The sequence below is a fragment of the Salmo salar genome, chromosome ssa03 (genome assembly GCF_905237065.1).
Source record: "Salmo salar chromosome ssa03, Ssal_v3.1, whole genome shotgun sequence".
NCBI classification, from domain to species: Eukaryota; Metazoa; Chordata; class Actinopteri; order Salmoniformes; family Salmonidae; genus Salmo; species Salmo salar.
This window is the reverse complement of record NC_059444.1, coordinates 36,790,603-36,802,379: the sequence shown is the minus strand read 5'-3', so window position 1 is coordinate 36,802,379 and position 11,777 is coordinate 36,790,603. Positions and strand designations below refer to the sequence as shown.

Here is an 11,777-nt window from a genome sequence, read left to right as displayed (position 1 = left end):
GGCACACTTCAGAATACTTTTGGTAGCTCATGTTGACCAGTGGTGTGTGCCACAGAAAGTATTTGACTCTAGCCACAAAATTAAGGAAATTAGAAGGGACGGGGGGAGGATTTCGGCAAGGCTATTTTCTTGCCTGCCGAAATTCTTCCCCCTTCTATCTTGGGACTGCAAGGTCTGGCACACTTCAGAATAATTTTGGTAGCTCATGTTGACCAGTAGTGTGTGCCACAGAAAGTATTTGACTCTAGCCACAAAATTAAGGAAATTAGAAGGGGGGGATGATTTCGGCAAGGCTAGTTTCTTGCCTGCCGAAATTCTCCCCTCACAGAAAGCAAAATTAAAGTATTGAGAAACAAACATTTATTTTAGAAACATTTCGTAAGGTTTAAGAAAATAAAGATAATACACAAATATTATCACACAATAACACAAAAACATCACAGAAAGTTAAGTTTGTTAACAAACATTAAGAAATACAAATTTAGATCTTTGCATAATAAGATATACAATTACAATAAATCAAATATAAAAAGACAAATAATATAAACAAATATTGGAAACCTGCAACAGCTCGACTGAACATTTAGTCCACTTTTTATGAAAAGTTTTCCAGGTGATGTCGTCGACTGGAACTCAAGCCTAACCTAGTCCTGACAGGCAGCGCAGACATAATCCTCCAATGGTGGGATGGTTTTCATACAGGACTGGTGGAACCATCGTGGGCAGCAGTCACAACCAATCTGAAATTTATGAAAAAGTTATGCATTTAAAACATGAAATACAATTATTTCATTATCAGACAGAGCGGATGATACTGCCTTTAGAAATATTACTGCTTATACAAATTCGTACTCGGAAAAATGTGCCTTTAGAAGTGAACAAGCAATTACCCAGTTAGTGTCTTCCTCAGTATTGTCCACCTCCCCACAGAAGTGGCACAGTTGACTCAGGTAATCTAGCAAAACATAATGTCAAATAGTCTATACATCTTTACATGCATTTTTCTGAGCAAACAGTGAACAGGGAACAAGGGAATATTATACGTTTCTTGTAACAGAATCATTTAAATACATATGTTTTAGTGGCCATCTAGTCAGAAATTGGATCAAAGATAACATTTATATGGACTTTTCAAGTTTTTTTTATATACACAATTATATTAAATTAGAAATTGAACATACCGGTGTTTTGGAGGAGAGTGACTGCTATTTCTTCTCTCATGAGGTTAACATCTTTGTCCGTATTTGAAAAGACAATCGACTCCTCCTTCAGAACACATTCAGCAAACTGGGCAAAAACTTTAATGGGCATTTCAGTTTTCCCCAACAAAATGTTCCACTTAAGAATCTAATCCGCAAGTATACAACGACACAGCTATAATATAATTTGACAGTTCCGTTTTGTCTTTTAGTCAGTATACTTTCAGAAGGTTAATTGTACATTACTTAAACTCTCAAACTTACTTTCAAGGAAAAGACCCCACAAGAAGTAACATCTTGTTGGCATGGGTGAGGAAGGGTACCACACACCCATCTGGAGATATTACACCCCTTCTCTCTCAGAGATGATCTGAACATACAGTGGATTTAAAATGTCTACACACCCCTGTTAAAATTCCAGGTTTTTGGGATGTAAAATAATGAGACAAAGATAAATCATGTCAGAACTTTAATTGAAAAACAAACTGAAATCTTTGAGGGGGAAAAATAAAAAACTCACAATAACCTGGTTGCATAAGTGTGCACACCCTTAAACTAATACTTTGTTGAAGCACCTTTTGATTTTAGTACAGCACTCAGTCTTTTTGGGTAGGAGTCTATTAGCATGGCACATCTTGATGTGGCAATATTTGCCCACTCTTCTTTGCAAAAGCGCTCCAAATCTGTCAGATTGCGAGGACATCTCCTGTGCACAGCCCTCTTCAGATCACCCCAGCGATGTTCAATTGGATTCAGGTCTGGGCTCTGGCTGGGCCATTCCAAAACGTTAATCTTCTTCTGGTGAAGCCATGCTTTCGTGGATTTGGATGTGTGCTTTGGGTCGTTGTCGTGCTGAAAGGTGAACTTCCTCTTCAGCTTTCTAACGGACGCCTGAAGGTTTTGTGCCAAAATTGCCTGGTATTTGGAACTGTTCATAATTCCCTCCACCCTGACTAAGGCCTCAGTTCCAGCTGAAGAAAAACAGCCCCAAAGCATGCTGCCACCACCATGCTTCACTGTGGGTATGGTGTTCTTTGGGTGATGTGCAGTGTTGTTTTTGCACCAAACATATCTTTTGGAATTATGGCCAAAAAGTTCAACCTTGGTTTCATCAGACCATAACACATTTTCCCATGTGCTTTTGGGGGACTTGATGTTTGTTTTTGCAAACCAGGCTTGGATGTTTTTCATTGTAAGAAAAGGCTTCCGTCTTGCCACCCTACCCCATAGCCCATTCATATGAAGAATACGGGAGATTGTTGTCACATGTAGCACACAGCCAGTACTTGCCAGAAATTCCAGCAGTTCCTTTAGTGTTGCTGTAGGCCTCTTGGAAGCCTCCCTGACCAGTTTTCTCGTCTTTTCATACATTTTGGAGGGATGTCCAGTTCTTGGTAATGTCTCTGTAGTGCCATATTTTCTCCACTGATGACTGTCTTCACTGTGTTCCATGGTGTATGTAATGCTTTGGAAATTATTTTGTACCCTTCTCCTGACTGATATTTTTCAACAATGAGATCCCTCTGATGCTTTGGAAGCTCTCTGCAGACCATGGCTTTTGCTCTGAGATGCAACTAAGAAAATGTCAGGAAAATCCAACTAGAACAGCTGAACTTTATTTGTGATTAATCAGAGTCACTTTAAATGATGGCAGGTGTGTAATGACTTCTATTTAACATGAGTTTGAATGTGATTGGTTAATTCTGAACACAGCCACATCCCCAGTTATAGGAGGGTGTGCACACTTACGCAACCAGGTTATTGTAAGGTTTTTATTTTTCATTTTCCCCCCTCGAAAATGTCAGTTTGTTTTTCAATTGAATTGTTCACATTATAGGTCACATTAATAGTATAAAAAGTTCTGACATAATTTATCTTTGTCTCATTCTTTTACATCACAAAAACCTGGCATTTTAACAGGGGTGTGTAGACTTTTTATATCCACTGTATATGTTAATAAAAGTATAGCATTTTGAAACACTTTATTGATTACAATATAGAGATTAATAACAGAGGGGAATCTGAGAATGCAGGGATTCCAGCAGGGTGTGAGATGAAGTAGTCAAATCTGGAACTGACAAGGCTCTGACTTAGCGCCTTTGGGGCATCGCCGGATGTTGTGGAGGAAGAAGCAAAAAGTTCAGGTTAGGGCTGGAATGTAAATGACATGTGATCATCTCGGAAATGTAGATTCGGTGAGGACTTGACTGCAGCAGACAAGGCAGCAAAGGCAAAATTGTGGCCTCTTGTACAACAGGCCCGAAATCAAGGAAAGGGTGGATACTACAGGGGAATCAGAGCCTTTTTCGCCGATGGAAAATAAATACGACCGAGTTGAGATTGCATAAGATTTTTCTTTCTATTCTGTAGATATGGACTTGAAGTTTATGTCAATCAATGCCAGGTGGATACGAAACCTGTTGAAGAGAAAAGCTTTTTTGTTGTTGTAAGGACTGCAACGCAGATCAAGAAACACATTCATGCAAGGAGGACTAAAATTATTGGAAAAATCAGTGGGGCAATGTCATTTTTTTGGCCCACGGGCTAATCATTCAGCTGGGGTTGCAATTTTAGTACACAATTTCAAAGGGACATTTTTGTTTACTCAAATGGACACCAATGGACATTGGCTAGTAGCGGTCATCAACCACATGGAAAGATTATTTGTGTTGTGTAATGTATATGGATACTGTTCTAGTCCTCCAAATAACTTACTTCTAGAGGAAATTGAAGAAATTCTTAAAAGTCTTCTGAGAAAATATCCATCCAGTCAGATTATAGTTGGTGGAGATTTGAATATGGTTTATTCTAATAAGACTGATAGATTGCCCCATAGGCCTAACATTGGTGTGAACAAGTTGGTGAATTTCTGCCAAAGCCTAGACTTAATTGACATATGGAGAGTTAAAAACCCTGGAGAGAAATAATACACATGGAGTAATAGAGATCGTTCTTTACAATCAATAATTGATTTGTGGGTGATAACCTCTAGTCTTGAGCCCAACAATGTAGAGTTAAAAATACTGCCTGCAGTCCTGATGGATCATAAAGTCATATGGTTGACTGTAAGAATGTGCAGTAATGATGGTAAGAAATACTCTGGTGGTTATTGGAAATGAAATAACTCATTGTTATTGCATGATGATTTAAAAAATGTGATTAAGAACCTAATTTCTGTTTACTGGAGTTTAGCTACATCTAATGCAGAATATGGGAAATATTGGGAACTGCTGAAATGTAAAATCCATTCAGCCTGTATTACTTATGGAAAACGGCTTGCTTTAAGAAGGAGATGTGAGGTAGCTGAACTCTCTAAGACAATTGCGGATATCACAGAGATTGAGCGTCTTGATCTTAATGAGAAAGCTAAATTGAATGATTTACAGAATCAACTAGATACATTGTATGAGGAAAAGGCTAGAGGAGCTTTCATAAGATCCAGAAAACAATGGCTTGAAAAAGGTGAAAAGAACAGTATTTTTTTTTATTTGGAAAAGGGGAGAGGGGAACTCAACACACTTCAGAAACTTAAGGAAGCCTAAGTTTTATGAGAATCTTTACTCCTTAGATAACAATTTGAGTGACTCTAAGGATCTCCTTGATTCTATAGAGAATGTTAATTCGGTTACTGAAGAATTCATTCGTTCTTGTTGTCAAGATTTGTTGCTCAGTTAAAAAATAACAAATCTCCAGGTTGTGATTGATTAACCTCTGAATTTTACAAAACCTTCTCTGAGGAAATAGCACCATTTTTACTTGACACCTTTAAGGAGGCTATAAAGAAGGGAGAACTACCTGCCTCTCTGAAGCAAGGGGTTATTACTCTTATACCTAAACCACACAAGGATCTTTTAAATATTGATAATTGGCGTCCAATCACTCTCCTAAATAACGACTACAAAATTATAGCCTTAATCTTTGCAAAAAGGTTAAAGTCTTGCTTGAATGATCTGATTGATGAATGTCAATCAGGGTTTATGAAAGGGCGCCATATATCTAATAATCTGAGGCTGGTGTTAGACTTGGTTGTGTATTGTGATCTATTGGATGACTTCCCTGTTATCCTATTTTTGGATTTTCAGAAAGCATTTGATACAGTAAGTCACAATTTTATCTTTGATTGTCTTAAGCATTTGAAATGTGGTCTTTTTTTTTGTTAGTATCTCAAATGTTATGCTCATTAGTTCATAAAAGTCAATTTGAAGGCATTACATTTTACATTTACATCATTTAGCAGACGCTCTTATCCAGAGCGACTTACAAATTGGTGCATTCACCTTATAATATCCAGTGGAACAACCACTTTACAATAGTGCATCTAAATCTTTTAAGGGTGGGTTAGAAGGATTACTTTATCCTATCCCAGGTATTCCTTAAAGAGGTGGGGTTTCAGGTGTCTCCGGAAGGTGGTGATTGACTCCGCTGTCCTGGCGTCGTGAGGGAGCTTGTTCCACCATTGGGGTGCCAGAGCAGCGAACAGTTTTGACTGGGCTGAGCGGGAACTGTGCTTCCTCAGAGGTAGGGAGGCGAGCAAGCCAGAGGTGGATGAACGCAGTGCCCTTGTTTGGGTGTAGGGCCTGATCAGAGCCTGAAGGTACGGAGGTGCCGTTCCCCTCACAGCTCCATAGGCGAGCACCATGGTCTTGTAGCGGATGCGAGCTTCGACTGGAAGCCAGTGGAGAGAGCGGAGGAGCGGGGTGACGTGAGAGAACTTGGGAAGGTTGAACACCAGACGGGCTGTGGCGTTCTGGATGAGTTGTAGGGGTTTAATGGCACAAGCAGGGAGCCCAGCCAACAACGAGTTGCAGTAATCCAGACGGGAGATGACAAGTGCCTGGATTAGGACCTGCGCCGCTTCCTGTGTGAGGCAGGGTCGTACTCTGCGAATGTTGTAGAGCATGAACCTACAGGATCGGGTCACCGCCTTGATGTTAGTGGAGACATTCCAGGCCAAAGAGATCAAGATATCCCAACTGGCGGATGACACCTCACTTTTTTTGAAAAATGTGTCACAAGCTAGATTAGCATTGGATATCATGAAGCATTTCTCCAAAATCTCAGGTTTTGTATTAAATCTTTCCAAATGTGTGTAACAGCTGTTGCAGGGAGTAGACCAAGGCGCAGCGTGGTTAGTGCTCATCATGAATTTATTATACTGAGAACACAATAAACAGAGAAACAAAAGACAACAGCCAAACAGTTCTGTAAGGTATACTAAACAGAAATAAACCACCCACAAAACCCCAAGGAAAACAGGCTACCTAAGTATGGCTCCCAATCAGCGACAACAATGTACAGCTGTCCCTGATTGAGAGCCATACCAGGCCAAAACAAAGAAATACAAAACATAGAAAAAAGGACATAGAATGCCCACCCTAGTCACACCCTGGCCTAACCAAAATAGAGAACAAAACCCTCTCTATGGCCAGGGCGTGACAATGTGAGATGTTTGTTTTGAAAGGAGCTGTCAATCTAGCAGATTGTAACATCTCTGAAAAAGATACTGTAACCTACCTCGGTGTAAAGATCACCGAAAATCTTAAGGCTGTGAATGATCTTAATTTGAACCCTGTAACTGAATCTGAATAAAGACCTCAAATGGCCTGTAAGGAATTTTATAATATCTGTACATTATAGGAAGATGCTTGGGCGTGGAAAAGACATACTATGCATGAACTGTTACTTAGGAACACCTGTAATTACAAAAGTACAATGTTTGATGTTTTGCTTTAGCTTGAGATTAAGGATCAGTGGTAGACACATTACAAGTGCATTAAGAGGTCAATTGTACTTCTGCACAGTCATATGCCTGTGTGTTGAACGATACTGTTGGTAACAGATAAAGGGAACTAAGCCAGTTTCTGTTGATGCTATGTTCCAGTCTTCTGCTACAACATGATAGCAATAAGAGAAAGAAGGATTGGGAAACTAACTGTCAATTACACAATAAGCTGAACTCTACCTAAGCAGAGACAATTTTGTATTAGCAACTGATAATTATGAGCTTATATGGTATTAAAGTTAAGGGACATCACCCTGGGCGGGGTGAACCATAGTAGGGGATAAAAAGTGAAAACAAAATCTTTAGAACTGAGTGTCTTGCATGCAAATTGCTGTAAGTGTGTACTCCGGGTTGCAATCCTTATTAAACAAACTAACCTCTGATCAAAGAAGTTTCCTGTGGTATATTTTACATGCATAGGGCAGAATTCCCTTACAGGCCTCACTCCTGAAATAGTTAAATCGGGCCTGATAAGCTGAAGTGGAGTCGGCCTGACTCCCATTTGCCAGAGCCCAGACTAATATGATTCTGCTGGATTTGGGAAGAGCTCGGCCAGCATGATGCTCTCCCGCCCCACCCAAGTCGGAGTCACCATGCACATGTTTATATAGATTGGTTTCTATTAATTGAGTAGCATTTAGATAACTGGTCAGTAGTTTAATCAGATTTCAACCATTTCATGACGTCAAAAAGACATCACGATGAAGACTTCTTAATCTGGTTGTGATCTGGATATATATCATGTCTCCACCAGATTTCAACCAGTAAAACACGTCTGTATCACGTATGCCCACTGGGTGCCTTTGCCCAATGACTCTTATGGGAAATGTAATGGTTAGTGCTATCCGGGTTCCGGGACATTATTACCTTAAACCCATACCCTAACCATTTTACATTTCAATGTCTATAAAGCCCCACAGTGGAGGTGTCATAATACCCATAAAACATAGCGGTTGTTTTTCCACCATTCATTTTTTCAATAGGGATTTTTAGAAACATTTCAAATAAGGGCTGTGTTTCGTGTAAGCTTATCCTGGTGTGATGTTTTGATAATCACGTAAATCTCTCTAGGTGACTTTTATCCATATTTACTTTTAGATTCGAAAATGCTAGTTAGCATCAAAGTAGAATTTGTTGCAAGACAACAAATCCATGCAAGCTCCTGCACATCATCTCTAGCTGACGCCTTTGCTAGCAGGTATTGTGTCAATTTAAAACTTGCAGAAGACAGTTCACAGAATTGTCAATTTAAAGAAATGTAGCCAATTTATTAATTACTAAATTTAGCAAACATCAGATAGTTAATCCAGAGATTCTTACCTTTGCCTCGATTTGGCAGTCTTGTGCAGTTCTTTATGATAGCCACATTATCAGCCAATTAGCATTTCATTATTGGGGGGTAAATACAGGCAAATATATTGATAAAAGTCACCTTGTCCTAGAGAGATTTACACGGTTTTCAAAACATCATGCCAGGGTAAGCATACACAAAACACAGCCCTTATTTTAAGTGTTTCTAAAATCCCTTATGGGAAAAATGAATGGTGGGAAAATGATTCTCAATCACACTCCACACTGCCCTTTCTCACCTAGACAAAAGGAACACCTATGTGAGGATGCTGTTCATTGACTACAGCTCAGCGTTCAACACCATATTGCCCACGAATCTCATCACTAAGCTAAGGACTCTGGGACTAAACACCTCCCTCTTCAACTGGATCCTGGACTTCCTGACGGGCCACCCCAGGTGGTAAGAGTAGGCAACAACACGTCTGCCACGCTGATCTTTAACACTGGGGCCCCTCTGGGGTGTGTACTTAGTTCCCTCCTGTATTCCCTATTCACCTACGACTGCGTGGCCAAACACGACTCCAACACCATCATTAAGTTTGCTGACGACACAACAGTGGTATGGGTCCCCAGATCCTCAAAAGGTTCTACAGCTGCACCATCAAGAGCATCCTGACCAGTTGCATCACCTCCTGGTATGGCAACTGCTCAGCATCTGACCGTAAGGCGCTACAGAGGGTAGTGCGAACGGCCCAGTACATCACTGGGGCCAAGCTTTCTGCCATCCAGGACATATACAATAGGCGGTGTCAGAGGAAAGCCCATAAAATTGTCAGAGACTCCAGTCACCCAAGTTATAGACTGTTTTCTCTGCTACCACACGGCAAGCAGTACCGGAGCGCCAAGTCTAGGACAAAAAGGTTCCTGAACAGCTTCTACCCCCAAGCCATTAGACTGCTGAACAATTCATAAAATTGCCAACGAACAACTTACATTAACCCCCCCTCTCTTTTGTGCACTGCGGCTACTCGCTGTTTATTATCTATGCATAGTCCCCTGAGGGGCCCCAGTGTTAAGGATCAGCGGGGCAGACGTGTTGTTGCCTACTCTTACCACCTGGGGGCGGCCCGTCTGGAATTCCACGATCCAGTTGCAGAGGGAGGTAGGTGTTTAGTCCCAGAGTCCTTAGCTTAGTGATGAGATTCGTGGGCACTATGGTGTTGAACTTCACCCCCACCTACATGTACAAATTAACTTGACTAACCTGTACCCACGCACACTGACTCGGTACTGGTGACCCTTGTATATAGCCTCGTTATTGTTATTCTTATTCTTATTGTGTTTCTTTTTATTATTACTTTTTATTTTAGTCTACTTGGTAAACGTTTTCTTAACTCTTCTTGAACTGCACTGTTGGTTAAAGGGCTTGTAAGTAAGCATTTCACAGTAGTCTACACTTGTTGTATTCGGCGCATGTGACAAATAAAGTTAGATTTTATTTTGACTACATTCCTAAAAAACAATTATTTAGGTAAAACATTTTGCCTGACACCCAAAAGTACTCATTACATTTTGAATGCTTACAGGACAGGAAAATGGCCTAATTCACACACTTCATCAAAAGCACATCCCTGGTCATCCCTACTGCCTCTGATGTGGCAGACTCACTAAACACATAAGTCGTTTGTAAAATATGTCTGAGTGTTGGAGCATGCCTCTGGCTATCTGTAATTTATTTATTTTTTAACTAGAAAATGATGCTGTCTGATTTGCTTTATATAAGGAATTTGAAATGATTTATACTTTTACTTTTGATAGTTAAGTATATTTGAGAAATTACATTTATTTTTGATACTTAAGTATATTTAAAACCAACACTTTTAGACTTTTACTCAAGTAGTATTTTAGGGTGGTGCACAATTGGCCCAGCGCCATCCGTGTTAGGGGAGGGTTTGGCTGGGGCATGCCGTCATTGTAAATACGAATTTGTTCTTAACTGACTTGCCTAGTTTTAAAAAAAGGGTGATTTTCACTTTTACTTGAGTTATTTTCTATGAAGGTATCTTTACTTTTCATGTATGACAATTGGGTACTTTTCCACCACTGGCCTCGTTATTGTTTTTATTGTGTTACTATTTCCTTTTTGATTTAGCAAATATTTGTCTTACTTTTTAAATCTAGATTGTTGGAAATGGGCTCGTAAGTAAGCATTTCACTGTAAAGTCTACACCTGTTGTAACGGCTCAAGTGACCAATAAAATGTGATTTGTATGTACGGCAGACAATTGTCTACTTGTAATTCCAAATTTTAGCAATATCTTGCAATATTGGGTTACGTGAGATTGGCCCACCCCCACCTACAGCCAGTCATTATTGTGCACTGTTTGAGTTTAGGGTGTGTGTCACAATACGTATCAATTTAACCACTTTTGCAGTAAAACATTTTTACACAACCATCCATTTCATTTATGGGACCTTAGAGATGTGGAAAAACATGGTTGTGTTATAGCCTAATAAGGAACAGGGCTGGTAAAAGGGCTCTGGCCAGGACACCCCCAGGAAAGCACCCCCAGTCGAGCAAGACGTGACCGCTAAATATTTGTCAAAGAACAACGACAGTTGTTACAACTGATGTTGCACTCTGACATGATTTTGACACGTGAAAGAGTGCCTCCTGTTGGTACAAATAACATTATATTCTAGGAAATGACATTTTCCAAATAATGTTTTGGTATCTTATTAATGCAAATTCATAGTGAATAGCGTGCATGGATAACACTCCACCATCGAATGTATGAATAAAATCAAACAATATGTAATAATAAAATTCAATTTACACTTTGACTACTCACGTTGGTTGAAGGAAGGCGTTGCTGAAGCGAATTAGTGAGGAAAGGGAAAATGGCGGACCTCGAAGACGTTACACTGGACGGGAGGCCGCTACAATCTCTACGGGTGGCGGATTTGAAAGCTGCTTTGGAGGAGCGGGGGCTTCCTAAAAGCGGACAGAAAAATGCTCTCATTAAGAGGCTCAAAGGGGTGAGTTTTGTTAAGAATTTGAGGTCGTTTGTAACCTGCAGTCGCTAAACCTCGGTGTTGCTAGAGACTGGCCGATGATTGCCTTGCAGGCCGGAGTGCTTGCCTAGTTAAAAAAAATTAAAAAAAATCATTACTGTATGCTGTTTACTTTCTGATAATGTTTTGTCGTTGTTGGAAGCTTTGTGCTATGTTCTACCATTTGAAATGGCTTTTTTGTTGAATAAGTTGTTAACCAAAGTTTAAATGGACGTTTGTTGTTTATGTGAGACACGGCTGGTAGCTAACGTTAGCTGCTAGCTACTGGTAGTTTTGTCGTCTGCGGCTACACGGTCCGCGCTTTGTTGGTGTGCACGAGTTGGGGGGAGGTTATACAACGTGGACGCGCCTGTAAATTAGCTCGCTATCTACTGTACTTGAAGCTAGCAAGCTTTTGGGAGGCGTAGTAAACAAAATAATGAATTAAGGAA

General features: G+C 40.1%; 1 protein-coding gene and 1 long non-coding RNA gene across 2 annotated transcripts in view; one reads left to right on the top strand and one right to left on the bottom strand.

Annotated features, from left to right (window-relative positions):
* Positions 1–343: 343 nt before the first annotated feature.
* Positions 344–1,658, bottom strand: LOC123741634 (uncharacterized). The gene is made up of 2 exons (XR_006769123.1): positions 891–1,658; positions 344–740 (listed from the first exon to the last, which is right to left on the bottom strand). It is a non-coding gene; the product is annotated as an uncharacterized lncRNA (long non-coding RNA).
* A 9,368-nt stretch (positions 1,659–11,026) lies between these two features.
* Positions 11,027–11,777, top strand: part of LOC106600278 (apoptotic chromatin condensation inducer 1a) — a 37,746-nt gene continuing 36,995 nt past the window's right edge. Inside the window, 1 exon segment of the mRNA XM_014191588.2 lies at positions 11,027–11,310. Coding sequence (XP_014047063.2) covers positions 11,173–11,310 — 138 coding nt within the window. The 5' untranslated portion in view covers positions 11,027–11,172.